The sequence below is a fragment of the Siphateles boraxobius genome, unplaced genomic scaffold (genome assembly GCF_051911475.1).
Source record: "Siphateles boraxobius isolate OS27281-9 unplaced genomic scaffold, OSU_SipBor_1 35, whole genome shotgun sequence".
NCBI classification, from domain to species: domain Eukaryota; kingdom Metazoa; phylum Chordata; class Actinopteri; order Cypriniformes; family Leuciscidae; genus Siphateles; species Siphateles boraxobius.
Genome location: NW_027508975.1, coordinates 12,379,902 through 12,405,171, shown reverse-complemented (window position 1 = coordinate 12,405,171; position 25,270 = coordinate 12,379,902). Strand labels below are relative to the sequence as shown.

At 43.9% G+C, this 25,270-nt stretch overlaps 1 protein-coding gene across 2 annotated transcripts in view; it reads right to left on the bottom strand.

The window, feature by feature from the left end:
- adcy2b (adenylate cyclase 2b (brain)) overlaps window positions 1-24,984 on the bottom strand; it is a 92,019-nt gene extending 67,035 nt beyond the window's left edge. Inside the window, exon 1 of one of the 2 annotated variants that reach the window (XM_077196424.1) lies at window positions 24,378-24,984. In XM_077196424.1, the coding sequence (XP_077052539.1) occupies window positions 24,378-24,737 (360 nt within the window). In that variant the 5' untranslated portion in view covers window positions 24,738-24,984. The remainder of the gene's footprint in view (window positions 1-24,377) is intronic. The other variant, XM_077196425.1, reaches the window with a different exon arrangement.
- Between the last annotated feature and the right edge of the window lie 286 nt (window positions 24,985-25,270).

Genomic DNA, 25,270 nt, shown 5'->3' with positions numbered 1-25,270 from the left:
TTCACGTTATAAAGGGCCAGAGCTCATGTAGCCAGCTGATTGTGCATTTGAGCCCATTTAAGTCCATTTAAGACCAACTCCATTTTGCAGGGGCCACAAAGGCAACGAGACGCACACATGGGCGTTTTTTGTTACAGCACTATCCCTTCCACAGCCACTCCCAGACCATTTGTCTGAGTGTCTCAGTTTAATGTGAGTTAGGGATGGTTTGTGTGTTTTTTCTGTGGTTTCACAGCCCTGCAGACTTGCTGATGGTACAAAAATGCAAAACATGCCACTGACCGTCAGCAGAATGCAAACTTAAATTGTACTTACATTGTGTGTCTTTTAACTCCCAATACATGAGCTACACTTTCATTATCTCATGATAGCAGTGCAAAAATAAAATAAATAAAATGCAGAAGAAAAAATAATCGATTATTGTAATACATTTTACAATGTGTGTATATAATTCCACAGCTGTGCACCTGTATTGTGGAAGATTATAGAGTCATGCATTTTTTTATACTCTTATCATTCTTCCAAAGCATTGACACACAAGCTATATTCCCTAGTGAAAAATAAATATATTAAATGTATTTGAAATACATTTATTTTATGCTAAATATACTACAAATACATTGACATACTTATGTCCAGAAATAGTGCTGTAGAAAAAGTTCATAGATATACTTAAGTATATTTGATTGTGCTAAAGTGGAAATATTGCAAGTATACTTTAGGTACACTTGAACTATCTTGCATTAAAAGACTGATATTATACAAAGATTATACTATCCTTATTAATAGTGATATTAAACCCATTTTAAGGCTTAATATTAAGAAATGTGCATTGTGCAATAAAGTAATCCAAATAAAGTAGAATTACATCAGTAAGCCTCAAGCAGTATGTCAGTAAATATCTAAATGGATTTGTATTACACTTAGTATAAAATACATTTTGATAAATGTTATTTTCTTTAAAAGAAACCAATCACATGAAACTTTTTTGTGTGTGTGGATCTATTATTTAATGCAATTCATATCTGACTTTAGAACCAGCATTTTTGATCATTTTCACAACATTTTCATGGTCCTCAGAATATTTGTAGCGCCCCCTACCGCGTAACCGTGAAAACATGGATTAATGTAAATTTCCGTCAATGGCAGTGAAAGAGTTAAGTAGAAGTAACATCCTATGTACACAAAAATTAACATACTCGGAATTAGGAACATCTCTGTTTTCTTTATAAACCAATATTTTCAAACAAGTCTATTGCATTGAATGCCAAAACATGCAAGTTTATAAGACAGTATGTAAAACGATACTCGGTTACTAACGTAACCTCGGTTCTCTCTAGAGAGGGAACGAGTATTGCGTAAGTTTAGCTTACGCTACGGGAAAGATTCATCTTCTCGAGATACTGAAGCCAAAAAATTATCCTTAATTTTGTATTCCTTGTCAACGCAGTGCAGCAGCTAGCAGACCTAGAGCAGGCCATCTCGCATGCTCATTGGCTGCCCTGCGGGCAACTGCTGCAGCCTACCAGTGAGCCCGGCGTGACGTCACGCCCAATGAAGGGCGCCCGCGCGTTCATAGCGTCACAGCCCGCCAGAATGGGCGTGGCTTAGCGTATAACACTAGGGGCTGTAGGCTGACTTCCCTGGTTTTCGTCGACGGAAGCGAAGTCGCTCATGGCGCAAGCACGGCCGGTTACGCAATACTCGTTCCCTCTCTAGAGAGAACCGAGGTTACGTTAGTAACCGAGTATCGTTCTCTTACGAGAGGTTCTCTCTTATTGCGTAAGTTTAGCTTACGCTACGGGAACACTTTGTCAACGCCGTGCGCGTCAAGCATCCACATGAGACCCCGAGCTTTCAGGGGAACCCCATAAGTGGAAAAAATAAGGTGGCCAGCCACGCGGGCCATCACTTGTACATAAGCACACATAGGGAATACAGAGCAGCGCGCCGGTCTGTATAGGCACATGGCACATACCCTACTTAGTGCAGCTCAACCAGGAGAGCTGAGTCATGTGAGAGTGATCTGAGCAGGAGATCTGGGCAGAATACACCTCTCCTTCAGACTGACAACAGTTTAGCCTGCAAGGCAGGAACTTCTAGGTTATAAAACCTGACAAAGGTAGACGGGGAGCTCCAGCCCGCCGCTACACGTATGTCATGGATAGAAATTCCACTGGACCATGCCCACGAAGAGGCCACACCTCTCGTGGAATGAGCGCTGATGCCCAGAGGGCATTGCAGTCCTTTTGACGCGTAAGCGGCCGCTATAGCGTCTACTATCCATCTGGACAGGTTCTGTTTCGAGGAGGCGAGACCCTTGGTGCGCCCACCAAACGAAACAAAAAGCTGTTCCGAACGCCTGAAGGAGGCGGAGCGCGTAATGTAAAACCTCAGCGCTCTGACAGGGCAGAGGAGATTCACATCACCTTCGCTGTAAGATGCTGGGAGAGCTGACAACGAAATAACTTGCGCTCTGAATGGAGTGCCCATCACTTTAGGGACATAGCCATGTCTAGGTCTGAGGATGACTTTAGAGTCATTCGGTCCGAACTCAAGACACGACGCGCTGACAGACAGCACATGCAGGTCCCCTACACGTTTTACTGACGACAGTGCAGTCAGAAAGACGGTTTTCAGTGATAGATATTTCAACCCCACGGAGTCTAGTGGTTCAAATGGAAAAGCTTTCAGGGCCTCGAGGACCAATAAAAGATGCCACTTGGGAACCGACGGGGGGCCCGGCGGATTCATCCTTCTAGCTCCTCTAAGGAAGCGGATGACCAACTCGTGTCTTCCCAATGACTGGCCGTGCGTCAATTCTGCGAACGCTGCCACGGCCGCCACGTATACATTGAGCGTGGATGGGGACCTTCCCTTATCCAACAGCTCTTGTAGGAAGGTGAGCAGATGCGCCACCCCTTATGTCCGCGGGTCCAGACCCCTGTCGGTGCACCATCCAGAGAACACCGACCATTTAGACGCGTAGAGCCTTCTCGTGGAAGGGGCTCTAGACTGCGTGATCGTGTTCATCACTCCTTCTGGCAGGGCAACGAGTACCCGTTGATCAACCATGCATGCAGAGACCAGCGCTCTGGATGGGGATGCCAGATCGTGCCGCGAGCCTGAGAGAGGAGATCTGCCCTCACCGGATTCGGCCACGGAGCTGTATGTGACAGCCGTGCTAGTTCCGGGAACCAAATCTGATTCTCCCAACGCGGGGCTATGAGGAGCACCGAGTGGCGCGTTTCCCTCATTCTCTTGATCACCTGTGGCAACAGAGAGACCGGAGGGAAAGCATATAGCGGGAGGCTGGGCCAAACCTGGGCCAGCGCATCCTCGTCCTTCGAAAAGACCGTCGGACATTGAGCGTTGTCTTTTGACGCAAATAGGTCGACTTCCGCTCTGCCGAATAGGCGCCACAGTTTCTGGACCGTTTGGGGTAGCAGGGACCATTCTGGGGGAACATTGTCCCTGGACAGTTTGTCTGGGCTGTCGTTCAAATGGCCAGGCACATGCGCCGCCCTCAGCGAGCGCAGGTGCATCTGAGACCAAATAAGGAGGCGTTCCGTCAGATTGCAGAGATTTCTGGATCTGACACCGCCCTGACGGTTTACATAGGATACCACAGACATGTTGTCCGAGCGGACAAGAATATGCTGGTCCTGTATGAACGGGAGGAAGCACTACAGCGCGTTCTCGACCGCTATCATTTCCAGACAGTTTTGTGAAAAACCCTTCTCCTGGTCTGACCACTGGCCAAAGGCCGGTCTGCCCTCGAACAGCGCGGCCCAACCCGAGTTGGACGCGTCTGTCGAGATGACTTTACGATAAGAGATGGTTCCCATCATTACTCCCTGCTGGTACCAGTTGGCCACTAACCAGGGCTGCAGAGCTGCTATGCAGGCCTGAGTCACTCTGATTTTCTGGCCGCCAGACACCCAGGCTCGGCGGGACACGCGAGCATTCAACCAGCGTTGGAGCGGGCGCATGCGCAGTAGGCCCAGCTGGAGCACCACTGCAGCTGATGCCATACAGCCCAACATCCTTTGAAATGTTTTCAAAGGGAGAAAGCTGCCCTTCTTGAAAGATGCGGCTAGGTGGCGAACACGGCGCGCGCACTGTGTCGATAAACGAGCCGTCATGGTCACCGAGTCCAGTGCTATTCCTAAAAAGGAAATTGACTGGCTGGGCAGTAATGAGCTCTTGGTCCAGTTGACCGTGAGACCCAAGCTTTCCAGATGACTGAGAAGCACTGTTCTGTGAGATAGCAGTTCTGTCTCTGACTGTGCCAATATCAGCCAATCGTCCAGATAGTTCATTATTCGCAGCCCCTGACTTCTCAGGGGGGGCGAGCGCCGCGTCCATGCACTTTGTAAATCTATGGGGTGCCAGGGACAGGCCGAACGGCAGGACGATGTAATGATATACCTGACCGTCGAAGGCGAATCTCAAAAATTGCCTGTGACGGGGTGCTATCTGAATCTGAAAATAGGCATCCTTCAGATCTAGAAAAATAAACCAATCCCTCGGGCGAACGTGCGCGAGGATTTTTCTGGTCGTAGGCATTTTAAACGGTCTTTTCGCAAGCACTTAGTTCAAATGTCTCAGATCTAGGATAGGTCTGAAGGCTCCGTCCTTCTTGGGTACGAGAAAATATCGGCTGTAAAAGCCTGACTCGCTCAGAGAAGGCGGTACCTTTTCTATAGCCCCTTTGCACAGCAGCTTTGCTATTTCTGCGTGAAGTAGGTGTGCTACTTACGCATTCACTATCGTCGCGGTCCGGGCTTGAAAGCGCGGGGGACGGCGAATGAATTGAAGTGTATAGCCCTGCTTTATTGTGCTCAACACCCATTCTGAAATCCCTGGGATAGTTTCCCACGCAGCTATGTGAGCCGCTAGGGGGCGAATGGCCTCCGGGTTCAGACCCCCGCCATTTGCGGGCTTGTGAAACTGAACCGGAGCCGAAAGCGCGGTGCGCGCGCTCTCGGTTCTGGGCAATGGCTGCTCGCTGAAAAGCCGAAACCGGCTGATTTATGTGAGATGTCCCAATCATAAGGGATGGGGAACATTCTTTTGTCATTTTTGACGCGCGAGCAGCGCTCCGGGCGGAAAAGCTTCCTGTAAGCGTGAGCGCGTGTGCGCGGGCACGAGACTTACAAGTGTATTTGATGGCCCGATCATAATGGATGGGGAGCGTTTTATTAATGCCCTGCGTTGAGTGATAACACTTAAACGCGCGGGCGGAGCCCGGGGGGAGGTTAGTGTTAGCAAGCGTGAACGCACTCTGTCGGGCATGAGACTTACATTCATAACCTGCTTTCTTTTGTGAAACTGACCCGGAGCCGAAAGCGTGGCGCGCGCGCTCTCGGTTCTGGGCAATGGCTACTCGCTGAAAGCCGAGACCGGCTGATTTATGTGAGATGTACCAATCATAAGGGATGGGGAACATTTTTTTTTTCACTTTTTGACGCGCGAGCAGCGCTCCCGGCGGAAAAGCTTCATGTAAGCGTGAGCGCGTGCACTAGACTTACAGTGTATTTGACGCCCCGATCATAATGGATGGGGAGCGTTTTATTAATGCCCTGCGTTTTGTGATAACACTTAAAACGCGCGGGCGGAGCCCGGGGGGAGGTTTGTGTTAGCAAGCGTGAACGCACTCTGGCGGGCACAAGACTTACATCCATAACCTGCTTTCTTTTGTGAAACTGACCCGGAGCCGAAAGCACGGCGCGCGCGCTCTCGGTTCTGGGCAATGGCTGCTCGCTGAAAGCCGAGACCGGCTGATTTATGTGAGATGTCCCAATCATAAGGGATGGGGAACATCCTTTTTTCACTCTTTGACGCGCGAGCAGCGCTCCGGGCGGAAAAGCTTCCTGTAAGCATGAGCGCGGGCACTAGACTTAAGTGTATTTGACGCCCCGATCATAATGGATGGGGAGCGTTTTATTAATGCCTTGCATTTTGTGATAACACTTAAACGCGCGGGCGGAGCCCGGGGGGAGGTTAGTGTTAGCAAGCGTGAACGCACTCTGGCGGGCACGAGACTTACATTCATAACCTGCTTTCTTGATCGTGTAACAGAGCGGGCAGATAGTGGGCACAGACTTGTGGACACATTTCTTACATTCAACACTCGAGCGGCTTTTCTGCGCTTCATGAGAGTGTGCTCTGCGAGGTTCGGAGTGTTTATGTGTAGTGGTGAACACTGGGGCGTGGGCACTTTCATTACACTTACAACACCGACGGCATTAGCCGGACCAGACATTAAATACACTTTTTGAGATTTTTCTGGGTCGCCGTGAAAACGGCGTTTGTGTGCAGGCGAGAGGGTCAACAAACCGGCTCGTTGGCTGCTAATTGAACCACTGCAGTAGCCTGTTTGAAGGGGACTGACAGGGAATAAACTTAAACACGCACGCCTTTTCGGAGGCGATGTGTCTGTTAGTAAGTGTGAGCGCTCGTGAGCGGGCACGTAACTTACATTATTAATCTGACATTATACTCACTTGAGATTTCTCGCCGCGAGAACGGCGGATGTGTGCAGGCGAGCGGGTTGCATTACCGGCTCGTTGGCTGCCAAATACACCACTGCAGTAGCCTTATCTAAGGGGACTGACATGGCGAGACATTTCAACGGCGGCGCGCAAGCCCGTCCGGGTCATGCAGAGAGCTCGAGAGGGCTCTGCATGACGCACGAACGGGGACGCGAGGGCGGGGTAGCTCTCTTGTAACGTAAAGAGAGCTAGCCGCGTGCTCGGTGGTCGAGCAGAACTGGAACAGTGTTTGTACGAGGGCGCGCGCACGAGTAGTGGGCACGGGACCTACATGTAACACAGATGATGCCCGTCCGGGTCATGCAGAGAGCTCGAGAGGGCTCTGCATGACGCACGAACGGGGACACGAGGGCGGGGTAGCTCTCTTGTAACGTAAAGAGAGCTAGCCGCGTGCTCGTACGTGTCCCTCGGCCTCATTCTCAGATGCGACGGCAGTGAGGCTCGTGAGCGGCAGCTGCGCGTCGGTGAGGAGCGGCGGGGGGTGTTGAAGGCTTCGAGTCGAGCCCGCAGGGTCGACAGCGGAAGCGCTTCACAGCCGGAAGTGCGAGGCGTCTTAAAAAAGACACTCGCTGCTCTTTTAGAATAAGTTTTAGACTAGGTTTTAGCAAGGTAAAGGATACGTCGCCGGATAGCGTAGCTTGCATGGATGGCTGAAGGTGGCGAAGACGGCCGGCTTCCTCAGCGCTCTCCTAAGCTGGCTGTCCGCTGTTCGACGGCGTTTTACTCACCCTCATGTTGTTCCGGTATGATTTTTTTGCTTCTGCTGAACACTTAAAATCTTAAAATATCAGATAACTTGACCTTATGGCAAGGTTACTTTAGTAAAATGTGGAATGCCATGTGGTACAAGCCACATTGTTTAAATGGAAAATGCATTTGCGCCCACTTGTGCGCCCATGGGCTTGCTGGTCTGAAAACGATGTGTGTTCAGGCGCATTGTTGGCACCTCGCTATTTTGAGGCAACTGAAATAGACTGAGCCATTGTTGACCAACTGAAACTTGGTCTAAAGTCAATGGTGCAATATTTTTTTGGGAATTAGAGAGCACATTAGTAATGTGCGCCTATAGCCGGTCCACAACGCGCATACACTCTGCTTATTACACACACAGGGATGCGCAGCAGTACACAAAGATGCCAAATATTAAAAATAAAAGGATTACAATGTAAAATATTAATATTGTGTACATAAAGATAAGGTGGAATCCGGCTTGTCCAGTAGATGGTCTGCTCGCGTACTTTTTAACTTGTGCACGAGCTGATCAGTTTGCGCGCTCAGTCTTTCCGCTTGCAAATTCCGTCATGTAAATAACAATCCGCCATGGCATGAGCGCAACAGGCTTTTAAAGGGAATCGGAGATGAGACTCTGGTTGGTTTATTTCATGTTACGCCCAAAACATGGACATTCCTCATTAAGAGAACAGGGAAACCCCCTTTAAACCATGCGCGCATACCGACCATTTTTCCCATTGTTAAACTAGCAAAAATGGATTCCGACAGGCCCTAAGTGCACTTGCGCCCTGCGCTTTAGACCATGCGCTTAAATCGTTAGAATAGGGCCCTTTAAGTGTGACTTACGTGTCCTAACAGTTTGTGGCATCAATTAAGATTCCTGTTTGCTATCCTAAAAAATTTCACATAATAGCCTCATAATCAGGGCCTTCAGATTTCCAATACACAGGGTGACTGTGATATATTGCATCTCTTATGGATTCTATTTGGATTGTAAAAAAGCATGCATTAAACCATAGTGCTAGAGCCAATGATGTGCTCATATTACACTACATTTCTAATCAAATAAGCAAAGCAGACTGTCAGTGACTAAACTCGGTATAGGCATTATTAGCGAAAGATCGCATGAGCTGGTAAGATCGGCTCAGTGTGACACTGTCATCTCCATAACTCATCTAACTGATCAACCTGCATGTTCGCTTTATCCCACTCCACATTATCATTTCTGCTGTGTTGGCATCAGCTTAATAATGTGTTCAGCTGGGTCAATGCTGCCCCGCCCTGATCTCATTCAAAACCTCCATCCAAATTCACAATAACACCTTGCATAAATGATTTTAAACTGTAACCGAGTAGAAAGATTTTCTTTACGGATCGACTAAATGGAAAATGACTGTTGATCAGGAATGTGTGCATGGGCTTGTTTGTGTTTGCTGTTGTCATTGAGGCATCTAGACGATGTGTGTCTGTAGCTCTTGTTCAAATAGTCTGTTCCAAGATTTGGCTCTCAGTGTAATTTGAAGAGGTTAGAATGGGAAGCCATTAGAAATTAAATCTTGATAATAGCAGCCTTATCATCAGGATGTGGGGGAAAAGGTGTCCATTTTGTCTCACCATTATTTATAAAGATGGTATCAAGTGTGTTGCACTCAGTATAGCCTAATGGAAATGATTATTATTCGTTCAAGTTACCAATTTGCCAATCAGAAGATGTTTTTCATCTAAAGTAACCAACCAGATTAAACTAATGTTCATTTCCAATGTTCAGCACAATTCTAGAAGTGCGGGATTATGTTGTTATTTGACTTTTGTTAGTATTACAGATTTGCAAAAAAACTGTATGACACCACAAAGCATATGGCTTGTTGAGGAGAGATATGCTATTACTTTCTTTTATGATCAGACTTAAGATTTTCACTTGTCAGATCATAAAATGTGTACAAAACAAAACCTCATCTTAAGTGTATGGCAACACTAGTTCCCTTTCGAGAGGTCTCTCGTATTGCGTAAGTTAGCTTACGCTATGGGAAAACCCCTTTTCTGGAGAATACTGAAGCCAAAACTTTTAAATGCAGTGTAGCTGCACAGCAGACACAGATAAGCCCAAGTGCGGTCATTGGCTGTGCTGCGGCAACTGCTCGAACCTATGGCGAGGCAGCTCAGTCGCTCTAACCAATCAGGGCATTTCGCGCCCTGACACATCAGAGTCCGCCAAAATGGGCATGGTCCGTGTCCATAAAGGACTAGGCCTCGCCTAGGGAGCCCAGATTTATCTCCTTCAGCGAATCACCACTCTGCTGACCTCCGGATATAAGCCTTCGCGCCGTTGAAAAGCTTCCAGTGGGATGAGCAGCCACATCGCAGTTCTGAGGACGTCAGCTCCCTTCGCCGCCTTCAGCCTGCCGTTTCTACTGTGCTATCCAGCGCGCTATATCCTTTTAATGTAGTAGTGTGTTCGCCGTTGCGTCTAAAAGAGCAATTCCGAGACATCGTTTCAAATGCCTCTTTCTAAAATGCACCTCGTCAGAGGCCCTCTCTTCGGCGGAGACCGTCACATCCTCTGCGCTTCCTGTCTGGGCCGTGACCACGCGGAAGCTGCACTCACTAAGGGCGGCTGCCCTGAGTGTGACGACATGGATCTCCCCACAATCTGGGCTCGACTGGCTGTTTTCGCCGACGACGACCCCGCGCTTCCCGCTCCCTCTCTCCCTTTGATCGAGCCGCGCAAAGAAGCGACGCTCACAAGGGATGCCAGACTGGTCAGACACAAAAGAATGCACGCCGGACTAGTCCCCACGTGCCTCGCTCTGTGTCGTGCGTCATGCAGAGCCCTTTCGAGCTCTCTGCATGATGCAGACGGACACTATGATTGAGTTTTCGGCCTGGAAACCAGACACGCTGAAACTGCATATCTCACGACAGCTATTCTCGACTGAGAACATGCCGCTCTCCTTTGTGCTCGTGCTAACTTGTCTTACGTCATCCCGCCCCTTTGGCTCAGTGGTGGATTCTAAGACTTCCGCGCCAGAGACCCGTGTTCGAATCCCGGCTCTGACAGCAGGTGATATGGAGCACAGCACATTTTAACGTCCGATTTGCACGTCATGTATGAACTGTCTACATGACTCGGACGGTCACAATGAATGTATTTTCTTGCCTGGGATACAGCCACGCTGAAAACTGCATTCACTCAAAGTCACAACAGCTGTTCTCACTAGGACATGCTGTTCTCTTCACTGCGCTTGCGGCCAGCTTCCTTACGTACAGGAAACAACCCCGCCCCTCCCGTTTCAGAGCGCTCAAATACAGGTGAGCCCACGCGTGAGGCTAAATGCAGGTTATGAGCCCACTGTAATGTATGCTCCCCTGCACACAAGCAATGTTCCCACAGTCCTACATTCTCCCACAATCCACGCTGGAAACACATTAAGTGTAGGTCATGTGACCACTTCGAAGTGCTCACTCCTACAAGCAAATGTTCACACAGTATCAAGTTTTCCTCCAGCTCATGCCGGGAGCGTAATGACCGTAGTTCACGTGCCCGCTATGAAGCATGCACCCCTACTCACACACGTGGAGAATCACATTAAAAGTAGATCATGTGTTCCCTATGAAGTACGCACTCCTACACACAAGCACTGTTCACACAGTATCAGGCTCTCCAGCAGAGAGTGTAATAAATGTAATGTGCTTGCCCAGTATGAAGTGTGCACCCCTACACATAAACGAGACCACCGTGATATCAATTCTCCACCCAGCTCTTGCGGGAGATGTAATAAACGTGTGTTGTGTGCCAACTGTGAAGTATGCACCCCCACATGCGAAAACTGTTCATTCAGTGATAAAGGGTGCGTATGCTGTAATGCGCGCACACCCGAACACGCTCATAGCGGCGCGAACATTAAACAGCTGGGCGGCCGGGTCCCTATTACACAGCGGCCCATCCCCAGTTTTTCATTCAACCCCTAGCTATACGGGCCGAGGCATGGCATGCCATCCCCGGTATATCAGAATGGGTGTTGAACATAATAAAACGAGGCTACTCACTACAGTTTGCTCGCAGACCCCCGACCTTTTCAGCCGTGGTCGAGACGACAGTGAGAAGAGGCAGGGCTCACGTTCTTCGCACCGAAATGTTGAAACTGTAGATAAGGGAGCTGTGGAAACAGTCCCATTATCACAAAGCGAGTCTGGCGTTTACTTCCCAGTCCCAAAGAAGATGGCGGTCTCAGACCCATCCTAGACCTCATACACCTGAACAAAGCGCTTATAACGCGACCGTTCAGAATGCTGACAACCAAACAAATCCTGGCGCAGATTGGCCAGGGGGATTGGTTTATCTCAGTGGATCTAATGAATGCTTATTTTCACATCCAGATATGCCCCCATCACACGCCATTTCTCAGATTCGCCTTGAGGGGCAGGCTTACCAGTACACAGTACTACCGTTCGGCCTATCACTGGCACCTCGTGCTTTTACGAAGTGCATGGACACAGCACTTATTCCCCTGAGACAGTGGGGAGTGCGAGTGTTGAATTACCTCGATGATTGGCTGATTATAGCCCAATCAGAGGAACAATTGATAACGCTGGCTAAAACCCTGTGTACCAACTCACGCATGGCGATCTGGCCACTTACAAATCACAGCGAACCATGGCTGTATCAGAGCCCAGGCTCCCTGAAAAGCAGATGACTGGTATCAGTCAGGAGTGAGTATGGGTGTGGTTACAAGGAGAAAGGTGATCTTGACATATGCCTGCAATCTAGGTTGAGGGGCCCTTTATGAGGGCAGGTCCATCTCTGGCCTATGGTCAGGCCTAGAGAAGCGCCTACATATAAACTGTCTAGAGATGAGAGCAGTCGATCTAACGCTGTAAGTTGTTCTCGCGTACTTAAAAGGCCACCATGTCCTGGTCCGGACGGACAACATGGCAGTGGTGTCCTATATAAATCACCAGGGTGGTCTCAGGTCAAGCAATCTGCACACCATGGCCAAAAACCTCATCTTATGGGCTCAGCACAACCTGCACTCCCTAAGGGCGGTGCATGTGCCAGGGATTCTGAAACAGGGTGCGGATATGTTATCCAAAGACAATATTCCCCCAGGGGAATGGTCTCTTCACCCACAGACGGTTCAGCTAATATGGAGCATCTTCGGCTAGGCAGAGGTCGACCTCTTCGCCTCAGAAGACAACGCTCATTGCCAAATATTTTTCTCAAAGAGCAGGGACACGCTTGCCCACGATTGGCCGAGCCACCCGCTGTATGCATTCCCTCTGGTCACGATGTTACCACAGGTCATCGAACGGATTAAGGAGAGCAAGTGTGCAGTGCTACTAAGCACCTCTCTGGTAGACCCAATTATGGTAGACCCAATTATGGCTGGCACAGCTGCTGGAAACAACCCCATGGCCGGTTCCACCGAGGAGAGACCTCACGCAGGCAAACCGATTAATTTGCAATCCCCGTCCTGACTTGTGGGCCCTTCATGTATGGTCTCTCAATGGATACCCAGGTGTCTCCCGGAAAGGGATACTATCACTGAGGCAAGAGCGTTGTCAACTAGATGCCTCTACGCTCAGAAATAGGTGGTATTTTCTGGCTGGTGCGCTGCACGGAGCCTGGACCCCTATTCATGCGAAGTATCAAGTGTACTCACCTTCTTACAAAGGCTTTTGGGCGTGAGTCGTACCCCCTCCATGCTCAAAGTGTATGTGGCGGCCATAACAGCTTCTCACGCTCTTGTGTCCAGCCAATTGCTAGGAAGAAACTGCCTTGTTGTACGCTTCCTTAAAGGGGCAAGGAGGCTGAACCCTCCGCGACCTCCTTCTGTGCCAATCTGGGACATCTCCACGGTCCTGGAAGCACTGAAAGGGGCCCCATTCGAGCCGCTGCGGTCTGCGGACCTGAAGCATCTCTCGCTAAAAAACGCTCTCTTACGGGCGCTCGCCTCAGTCAAGAGTGGGCGATTTACAAGCGCTGTCAATAAGCGCTTCATGCCTTGAGTTTGGGCCTAACGACTCCAGAGTTGTCCTTAAGCCAAGTGTGACAAAGCAGAGATTATCGCGTTGGATAGTAGACGCTATCGCGCTGGCTTATGAGTCTAAGGGCCTGCATTGCGCATTAGAGGTCAGAGCTCATTCCACAAGAGGCATGGGCTTGGTCAAGTGGAACACCCATGGAAGATATTTGTGCGGCGGCCAGCTGGGCCTCAACGTCCACATTTATCAGATTTTATAATCTGGAAGTTCCCGCTTTGCAAGCGAGAGGTCTTTCAGTGTAAGTGCAAGCACAAACTAGGCTATAGGGCCCGATACTTATCTGGTCCAGGCTAAACTCGGACTACAGTCCTTATATATATTTATATACATTATAAGGATCTATATGATTTATATATTTATATGATCCTTGCTTTCCTATACGAGGCTCGTAAAATGACCGGTTTCTATTGGGATTCATAACTTTACTCATCTATGGGCCTCAGGCATCTTGCTTCGGGCTACAGTATGGAGCGAAGTTAAGCACGCACAGCGTTTTGAAGTGGGTTCCCATAGCGTAAGCTAGCCTACACAATACGAGAGACCTCTCGAAAGAGAACTACTTTGGTTACTAACGTAACCTCAGTTCCCTGAGAGGAGGGAACGAAGTATTGCGTAACCCGCCGTGCTACTGTGCTGTGTTTGGGTATCTCCCTAGGCGAGGCGTAGTCCGTTATGGACACGGACCATGGCCATTTTGGCGGACTCTGACTTGTCAGGGCGCAAAATGCTCTGATTGGTTCTAGCGTCTGAGCTGCCTCGCCATAGGTTCGAGCAGTTGCCGCAGCACAGCCAATGACCGCACTCGCGCTCATCTGTGTCTGCTTTGCAGCTACAATGCGTTTTAAAGTTTTGGCTTCAGTATTCTCGAGAAAAGGGGTTTTCCGATAGCGTAAGCTAGTGTAGGGTGTGGAACAATCAGACACATACTAATTATTCATTATATACAAAGGTTTATGAAACTCCTCACACAGCCCAAATGAACAAACACAAGGGCAGAAACAGTGTCATGTTACAGGGCATGATAAGGAGATTTTACGACCTCCGAGGAATGTGGCCACATACTCAAGAGAGAGACTTTGAAACAGAAACCCTCTTTAAAACAGACTTTGCTGCATTAATCATAGACTAACTGATCTATAAATGAACATGCATAAAACTGTGAAAGAAACAGTGTAAATGGTTTACTGTCTCGTGTACTATTAGGTATATATTATGGTATGTATCCTGGTATACAACCAACTAACGATCAATGTAACCTCATCTGTATCATACCTCCTACCTAATTAATCCTCATTTAATGACTCACACTTTGATGTACATCACCTTCTTCTAGAATGCAGTGTGGATGTGTTATAGCTATTTTAGCATTAATGAAGGTATAATCATGCTAGGGACAAAGATCCGTAAATCAACTAAGAGCCACTTTCCCTCTCAGACATGTCACCTTTCTGATTGGTCGAGTTCAACCCTTAGGGGAGGATCTTTTCCAGGCCTTATTAGAGACAGTCCACATGTGACCTCCCTCTCTTAGTTCTTTCATCCAGCCGCAACACTGTTCTGGTGATTCTGGGGAACCCCCTCCCCCTCCACGGGGGCCCCAGGGCCCAGCAGGCCTCGATTCCAACCAGATATGGGCTCAGGCAGGAGAGAGATGACTCTCTCACAAAGAACCAAGGACAATCTCAAGAGTTTTGGAACAAAGACTCCAACCAACAACGACTCCAATCACCCATCCTTCCGACTTCCTCACTTCTCCTGGGTGCTCGGCGTGGCCTCAACTGAGTCCCAGGCCTTGCCCAAACCAGCCATGCGTTCCTGGAGAAAGAGAACGCTCAACCAACTTCCACTTAACACTGCCGGAACCATCAACGACTTCAATTTTCAACAACTTCAAGAATTGTTCCCATTACAAATGCAAGTATTCAATTCAATGAAATGTGAAAATGAAATTCTGATGGTTCTTCACATAGACCCTCTTCCGGTTTCCAATTTCATCCTATCACTAACCTATTTATGTATTGATGTGTGTATGTGGTTTAGTTTATTTATATTCATATAAATATCTATATTTAGTTAATAAAACTTGTACATAATATGTATTTCGTTCTGTTTTGTTTGCAGTACAAGTCACTTTCCGATCACGGTTTTTGCTACTGGCTCAAAGTACTGTACAGGCGAAGAAATAATTATTCTTCTGTGGCCATGGAAGATACCCTTTTCTTAGAATAAATTAATAATCAAAAGAGTTCGTTGGAAGAACTGATTAATTGATTGTAATATAAATTCAGCCACATCAAGTTAATCCAATTAACTGACCCAAATATTCATACTTAATAATAACAAGATATTATTGATTATTAATATTTCCAAAAAGCTGAGTTCCTTACACTAGCTTACGCAATACTTCGTTCCCTCCTCTCAGGGAACTGAGGTTACGTTAGTAGCCAAAGTAGTTTTGCACAGCCAAGTACCAATAGAAATTTCTAGTATAAATCGACATCTATATATCTATATTGTATAAATAAATCTAAATAAATAAATGGATAAAAATAAATCTAAAATCGGTTTCAAACTGCCATCACCATACACTCATCCGTGAGAACATCAAATGTTTAGTTACAATCTGTGACAGTAGCAAAGTATTTTTACTTCATTACTGTACTTCAGTACAAGTTTTAAGCATCTGTATTTTATCAGAGTATTTTTATTTTGGGAAACCTTTACTTCATTACATTCCAAAGCATAATATTGTACTCTTTACTCCACAATATTTCAGAAAAGCTTATCTTTTCTTGTTATTTCAAATTGAAGAACTCGACACCCTCTCTAAGGTTGTGTACTGCTAGTGTTGCGGAGCGGGCGTGTTACGGATACGTGGTGTAATTTTTTTGCAATCAAAAAGCATGTCTAATTAATTGAAATCATGTATTATGAATCATTAAACAATACTTTTTTTTTAAATATATGAAAAAAAATGTCACACTAATTAATTCTGCGCTAATTCACACTAACACTAATTCTGTGTTGTGTTTTTTCTGGTAATAAAATGAAGACATAAAACAAAAATTGTATCATTTATCATCAATTTTAATCATGTGAAATTAAATAAACTTTTTGTCAAATAACTTGCTGCACAATGAGCTTTACTGTTAAAATTAAAACATGGATTATTCCTTAAAAATTTCAGTTTTGATGATAATTTATTTGGATTAGTGTTAGTGTATTATTACATTGGGACATATCTAAATTCTAATGTACAACAGTAATATATTTCTGTCAAGTTAAACCGAACTTTTATTTTGACGGGTTGCCGTGAAGACCTTTTGAGTTTCTGTGTGTTTATGTCATGATGATAGTTGTTCTCAAATGAAGCGGTTAAATGAAAAAGGGTTGGGAACATACTGTCTATGGTTGGGAATCGTAAGAAATTTTTCGGTTCCGATTCCGGTTCCGCCAAACGATTCCGGTTCCGGTTCCCATTCAATAAAAATTATTAAAACTAATACAAATAGTAGTACGGGGAAAATACACAATCCTTTTTGTGTTTTATTTCTGATAGGCCCTACTTGTCAAATGAGTTTAACAGACTGGCAATGTCAACAAATGCAACATATTATTTAGCAATATTTTTTTCTGAAGGAAAATAAAAAATGTTGCATTCTCAAGGATAATTTGGGACCTCTCCTATATCTTATTGTATATCCAGCAGTGGAATACCCTCTCAGAAGGGGTAGAATATGCTTGAACACACATGTAAGATCCAGACAGGTGAAACATAATATTTTTTAAATCGGTTTGAATGATTGATTTCTGTGAAACTTCACTTGTTTCCTTACTGGATTAAAGTGCTCTAGCAGTTAATAAACAGAAATGCATGCGTCTTGCGGAAGAACATTGTAGCCGGAGCTACTTCTCTATGTTTATGTCAATGACGCGAGTGAGTCACGCAGGCACTGGGCTACTCCGCAGCAGTGCCGAACCGACCAGTGTAAAGTAGTCTGAGTCTAAACGCTTATTACAGCCTTACCGTAGTGATTCAGGATAAGACAAAAACACGTTTTGAAAAAAGGCATTCATGATGTAATCGCTCATTATATACATTTTGTAAATTCTGAAGCGAATTTTCGTTATTTGAAGCGACTTTCAAAAGGTGATTAACTGTTTTAACATCAGTGTTTATTCTCGAACTATAAACTTTTATCTCAGTACTTCTGTGATCATTTGAATATTTTTAACACAGAAATATCGATACTGTGTTGTTGAAAAGACAGAAAGTAAAGCTAACGTTAGATGTTTCATGTCAGCGACAGCGCAAACAGATTTGAATGTCCCGGTGTGAAGTTTTTGTCATTTAGGAATAAGATCGCGTGGGTGTTTGAATCGAGATCGTTTATTCTCTCTCTCTGCGTTGATATCTGACGCAATTTTTTTAAACTTGTTATACGAATAGCGCGAGGGACAGTGCATTCATTACAATTTTAATATTTATGTGGTGAGACGTCGCTATTAAAGGATAAGCTCCCAGCACTTCGTCCACACATCGCATCAGAACCAAAAACACTACCGGTTCTGCATAAGAACCGGTTCTCGGTTCCCAACCCTATTACGAAGTGACTTTCAGAGTGGATCTAGAGCCTGGAGAGGAAGTTCATGCGTTTGTGTCTTCATATAGGCCAAAAAATAGCGCAAGCGTCACACGTGCTTCAGTGTGTGTGTGTGTGTGTGTGGTAAATGAAACTGCGCGTCGGCGGCACCATTCATTCACACAGAACATGCAGGATTCGTATTTAAATAGTCTTTGTGTTTTAATATTCACACACACTAGTCTACATCGCGATTTGATTTCAAGTGTACTGAACTGCTTTCTATTTTTTCCTCAAATTTACAAATTCCGTGAAATTCCGCGTTATACACTAAATTCCTTTTTTATGACTGGATTTCGTCAGCATTTTAGGGGGGGCGGGGGGTCGTTTTGGGGGGGCGGGCCGCCCCCCCAAAACAATGGTAGGGGAAACACTGCATATGGTACGGACGTCACGGTTTGGTGTATGCTAGGGCTGGGCAAACTTTTTTCACTTTTTCGATTAATCCTTTTTTTTTTAATGTGGTCGATTCAAAATCGATTCTCAAAGGCCACGAATCGATTATTATTTATGTTTGTTTTATCTTAAACATAAAATAACCTGATCCTGTTTGATCAAGGCACGCAACTGTTCTGACTTGTCCAATTTTCAGCATTAATTTTTTATCTTGCATCAAAAACCCTGTCTATTCATTGTATGCATTTGAAATAGAGTTGTACCTAAAATAAAAAGGGTTTAATATGCAGGTTTGCGGCTCTTAATTTCTTTTAATTAATTAACCGCTTGTAAACTTATGTTCAATGTTCTTTTTTTTTGTTATAAATATAGGATTTGTATTAAATCTATATTCATTGAGAGCTTAGAAATCGAATTGGAACATCTGAATCGATACCCAGCCCTTGTGCATGCAGTCGCATGACAAATACATTCAGTGCGGTAATGCAATGCTGTTTACTAACAGTAAAAAGCACATAAGAAGAAGAGACGATCGATCGATATGTTTACATCTCTCGTTTCAACTGCGAAAAAAGACAGAGAAATGAACTCTAGAGAGAAGCATTTTGTATATAGACTATATTAGCATATTCATTACATTTACTTAACCTGTTAGTAATGTCTTGATTATTTATTATGTTTAAATAAATTTGTCATGAAAACAAGTTATGTCAGTCAGTGTAAATTAGACTTAAAAAAACTTGCAATAATTAGATTTATAATTTAATGCAAAACCTGCCTTATGTGCAATTTACAGTATATGTTTTGATTTTATTTGAGTGTTGATTAATATATCTAAAAATAAATAGCAACTGAATTTCATAATTTGGGCTCTGTTGTTAATTCTAACCCTTAGTATTATAGTAATGTGTAATTGAGGGATCCACATATAGTTTACAGCATTAGCTAAGATTTGTTTTATCCTTTAGAAAATATTCATTATAATAGAATTTATTTAAACACATATACACATTTGTAAAAAGAAAACAAAAGTTTAATTGTAAAAAAAAAAGGCAATTTTGTGTTTAGTTTTCTCCCCCCTGCGGTACCTAACCCGTACCAAACCGTGACTTCAATACTGAGGTACGTACCGAACCGCCATGTTTGTACAAGTATAACTGAAAAGGATTACTTATACTTTTACGGAAATAATATTTTATTAGGATATCTCAACTCAAGAGCTCGGTTTGAGTCCACAGTCCCCAACTGGTTACAATTAAATTCCATATAACTAAAGTTGTATTAAGTGAAATGTATCAACATCTCAAGATATTGAAAATGTGTGCAGTGGCCATCAGAAAAATATAAATGTTTTCCTTTTTTTTAAAAGGAAAACTACTTTCATTAACCAGCGCTTCGTCGCTTGCACCTGATTAATGTGTCTTTCTAATCAAGTGAATTTGAACTTTTGTTCTTGTTTCCAGCCGTGTTGTCGCACAACTCCATCAATCTTAAATCTCTCAGGACAGTGCAGCAGCAACACAATCTTTAGACAGACTTTGCTGTGAAAAAACAAGATAAGCATTCAGAGAGGAGAATGCAGAACTTCCTGCCCAAAACTGAAACAAAAAGGCACGACGGACGGAGAAACAACGATAAAGCAAAGTTTGTGTTTCGTGACATTTTCCGGCCCCATTAGCCAGTCTGTGTAAAAACATACTGCTGTTTCCAAGATAAGAGCCTCAGCGCATTCAAAACAACATACCCGCAGTTAAACCACAGGAGAGTGATGTCACCACAGACACACAAAGGCTCTGTGTAAACGAAGGATGTGGTCCCTGAGCATTGAGCAGTAAATGTGAATGTCTGAAAAATGGTTGGGATGGTCAAGACAGTTGTCCTGCCATCCAGTGGCTGACTAAGTCGAGGTCGATCAACTGACATTTGTTCTGTTTTTGTGTCCATGCTTTAATTAGCATGCTGTCAATTTTATGGGCTTTCTATGCTTTTGATTCCAGCACTCCAAAAAATCTACGATGGACTGTGCTATCAATCCCCTTAATAATAGGTGATTATGTGATCATGAAACAGTAGGGTTCACTCTTTTCGTTTTTGTGCTTCATTTCTATAACCTGAAATCACAAAATAAAATGCAACCAAACATAAAACTATTGCTGATGGTCAACACTACCAACACTATAGATCAGGGTTTCTCAAAGTTTTCATAGGTGAGGGCCAATTCAGTAACCCAACATTGAACTGAGGGCAGCCAAAGGGGCGGGGGAGAAAAAGAAAAAAAAACTGAAAAGAAAATCCCATTGGAAATAATTTTAATGACCAGATTGCATCTCTACAGTTTACATTTATTGCAATAAACACATTTTAATTCATAACTGAGGCAAAACCTGGCGAGTTTTTTTTTTTAACAGAAACTTTTAAAATAGAAGCTTACCAAACAAGTCATCATCATTCATATCTATCATTGCCTGTCAGTCGCGTTTCCATTATTGCAGATTTTTGCAAATGTTTTGCGCTATTATTATCTATCTTTTTTAACCCGTAACTGAAAAATGAAAAATTAGCGGTTGTTGTCTTTTTAAAACGCAAAGTTGAACACCAACATTTTAATTTGAACTGGCAACACCAACTGCTGCGCAAAAAAGTAAATATCGACAGACTTTTTCAGATTTTTGTTTAAATTACTTTTTGGCCCTTTATTAAAAATTTAAAATATTCACAAATTAATATGGAAAACATGTCGATTTTGCTGGTTTTCTAAGGCCAAATTAGAACCTGGAATTTATATTTTTCCCGCAGTGCTGACTGCTGAATGAGAAGAGCCATATAGACTGGCTATAGCCTGTCTCTGGAACCACAGCCCACAGAAAGGTGATTTATAGGTGAGTTATAGGCAAATGATAATAAATGTGTCTGAAAAAACAGCGAGGCATTTTAATTGTTAATCAACTATTGTTTTCTAAGTGTCGGCTAAAAACATATCTCTATCTCCGCTGTTAAGCAGATGCGCTTTTAGAGAGAAATGCACCTTTCATACGGATTACATTATCAGAAGGTAGGCTTAGCTTTCGATTCGAATTTGTTTAAAAGTGGATATTTCAAGCTTTAGCCTACATAGGCTATATTTTGTTTCAGTTCTCGCGCTCCAGTTCACGGAGATCATGAAAGCGCGTAGGCTACTGATTGTTTTATTTTATTTTACAAAAGCACAATGTTTTCTTGTTATTATGAGTTTACAAAAATAAAAGTAGTTGCGAATAATGTATTATTATTTTCTGTATGACCAGAAATGATAGAGTATTTTAAGTTGTCTCCACTGTTGATAGGAAAATGCAAGTGTTCGCGCCGGCGAAAAATTTGAAAGTTAATGGAAACGCGGCTATTAATAAGCTTGTCATTAAGTCACACTGAATATTGATTACTTGGTCAACATACCCTTTTAAATTGCAATGGGATTTGTGGTGCTGTTTTCACCGATAAACACCACTAAACGGATAGATTCATTTTTTCAAAGCAATGTACAGATTTAACAGTTTTACAGATGTTTTTCAGATGTTATCGCGGGCCGCCAGGAATGTTTCCGCGGGCCGCCATTGGCTCTGTAATTTATTTTTAACACTTTCACAACCTGGCAAAATTTTGGGGTTGGTAAGATTTTTTTAAAGTCTTTTATGCTCACCAAGGCTGCAGCTATGTGAACAAAAATACAGCAGAAACAGTAATATTGTGAAATTTTACAATTTAGAGTACTTTCTATTTTAATAAATTTTAAAATGTAATTTTATTCCTGTGATGTTAAAGCTGAATTTCCAGCAGTCTTCAGTGTCATATGATACTTCAGAAATCATTCTAATATGCAGATTTTCATTATATATAAGTATTATTTTCCTTCAACAAAAAAAAGTAGTAACTGAGGAACAGTAACTCTCTAACAAATGCATCTTTTAGGGTCAGGTGAACCAAAAACCCTAATTACACAAGGCTTAAGCCGATTAGTTGACTAGTTGTCCAAGTAACCAACTGACAAGTCGATTTTGAAATATAGTTTTCCCATCTCTGATGAGGAGTGATGTGTAAATAGTTTAGAATCAATAGAAGTTTTAATTTCAAAACAGAGTTCAGTCTTCTTCTTACTAGTTAAATGAAATGGTCAATTCACCATATTTAATTATGCAGAGAGATTACTTTATTACTTTGAGGCAACGTTATAGGGTTGACAGTGCAGTTCAAATGCACTGACTGCAATAATCTACAAACCCATTACACATAAACACATACAACTGAGCATCTGGTGAGAGAGAAAGAGTCAGAGAGAGAGAACGAATGAAACAGCAGGTGAAAATGAGGGTTGCAGAATTGCAGCTCACAGAAACAGCTCTCTTACCAAAGAGATTGACACAATCTGCCACAGAGAGAAAAGGAGACACACACAGACACAGAAAGAGTGCTGCACTCCCCACACGCAAGTAAAACACTCTCTCATAGACCAAAACCCCATTTATGCAGCGTTACCACAACCGCAACTGTGGGACGAGGGAGGAAGATGAATAGCCTTCCAAAAAAGGCTCAAAACAAAAACATCTTAAAGGGACAGTTTACCTAAAAATGACCTTTCAGTCATTGTTTACTCGCTCTCATGTCATTGCAACCTGAAGAATGCCTAATAAGAAATTCTGAAAAATGTGCTGGTCTCCACGCAATTACAATGGAAGGGAAGTGAAGCTTTCAGGCTTCAAAACTGACATAAACAAAATTTGCATTGGCTCCCAGTTAAATTTGGGTAAATTTAAATTTTAAAATGTTACTTTTAACCTACAAAGCACTTAACAACTTGGCTCCTTCATATCTTCTAGATCTTTTTCATATACATATTCCTTCCCGCATTTTAAGATCAGCTTCTGCACTTACACTTGTTCTTCCACGCACTCGGACGACTTCAATGGGGTCACAAGCTTTTGGTTATACGGCTCCTGATTTATGGAACTCACTTCCTGTAGAAGTTTGCAACAGTTCTAGTCTTTCGGTCTTTAAATCTCGTCTTGTAACTTATCTGTTTAGGCAGTCTTTTATGCGATTTAATGCTTGTTGCTGTACTGGTTTTATTGTTTAATGTGATTACTTAATGGATTTTAATAAAATGTATTATTATTATTATACAAGTGGTTTTTAGGACTAATATTGCAAGTAAACTTAAGTCATATGACAGCTTTATGCAAGGGACACTGAAAATCTTCCCCACTGATCTGTTAACAGTTAGAACATTTTATTTGTGAACCGTGTTTTCCGATTCATGAATGAATCGTTCAGAGAGTTTTGTGAACTGGATTAAATGATACACTAAAAAGAACTCAAATTAACAATTTGTTCAGAAATTGGGCATCTCGACTTTTCTCAAATACTGACTTGTATTTTGTTACTCACAGAAGACTATGGTATGACTACAAAAGTCAAGGAACACTTTTATGGTAGTTTTGTATTTTTTTAAGCTTGAAGGCCTCAGTACACATTTATTGGAATTTAAGGAAAAAGAGTGACCAGAGCTCCTTCTGTCAATGTCTCTTTTTGTGTTTCATGGTAAATGCAAACAACCACATAATTGTGTATAGTTAAAGAAGCAAAATAACCTAGCTTATCATCTTTTAAGAGAGAAGACAAAGTGCTTCCCATGTTTGTTTTTTGTTGAAAACAAGTGTCCAAACAAACTCTATGCTATTTTGGCACAAATTCATCTTTAAGCTAGCCAAATTAGATGTCAACATGGACGGGTTGCACGGCATACCCTCATCCTGTAAACCATGAACTGAACTACGTGACGTTAAAGAAAATGATTTTGGCAGCACAAAAATTCAGGTTTTGGATTCAATTGTTGGGTCACAACATGATGTCCAATGAAAGTCCTGAAGTGAAACCAGTTGAGAACCATTGACTTAAGATACAAGGAGCATTGTGGTCCAATTCAAGACAGAAAAGTACAAAAAGAGTATTAGGTTGATAAAGAACAGAGTCTTACCAGTCCAGAGGCAAAAAACACGGCGAGCAGAGCCAGACACGCTCCCATGACGATGAGCAACAGGAACACGATGAGCGGATGCTGCTGGCTCATGCGGTAGTAGGACTCGTACACCCAGTCTGGAGACTTCAGCCCCCCGGATGACACCATGTCCTCCGGACCGTCCAGCAGGTAAACTGTCTGCTGGAACATGTGGTCCGCCTGGACCCCGGCACAAACCCCCAAGACTTCGTCTTCGTCCTCTTCCTCCTGCTGCTGCCTTTCTGGCTCGTCCTCTTCTGTAAGAGTGCTCAGCGGTGGCGGGTGGGACAGATGTGTCCCGCGCCAGGGCAGGAGAGAGAGTGCTGCCGCACGCAGCATTCTCCAGCCAACATGATGAACTGAGCAGCGGAGAGCGACTGAGGCACGCACGAGAGAGCGTGTGAGAGGAGGAGGAGAGAGAGAAAAAGATATGGAGAGAGAGAGAGAGAGAGAGAGAGAGCACGGTAGAACACTAGTGTTTGTTTGAAAGCGAGGCAGAGCGCGAGTTCTCAGAAGTGACTTTGTGGAGTGTGTGTTGGAGAGAGGAAGAGAAAGTCTTCAAAAGAATGTGGAGGGAAGCGAAGAGGAAAAGGGAGGAGAGAGGAAAGGGAGTGGTGTGCTTGACAGAGATCCAGCAGGCGCAGTAATGTCTCTAATGCAGCGTGTGGCAGGTTCAGTGATATGAGTTTAATGGTGTTGACTGATTAGACACCCAGAGGAAAATGTGTTTTCTGATTTTATGTTATTTATTAAGTGGTTAGCATAGCTCAGATACTTGGTCTTGGAATAATTTGAAGATTTTTTTTTTTTTACTTCATACTGATATCTCTGACTTCTCGTCTGATTTCAGACTTTTGAGAATCTTGGCAAAT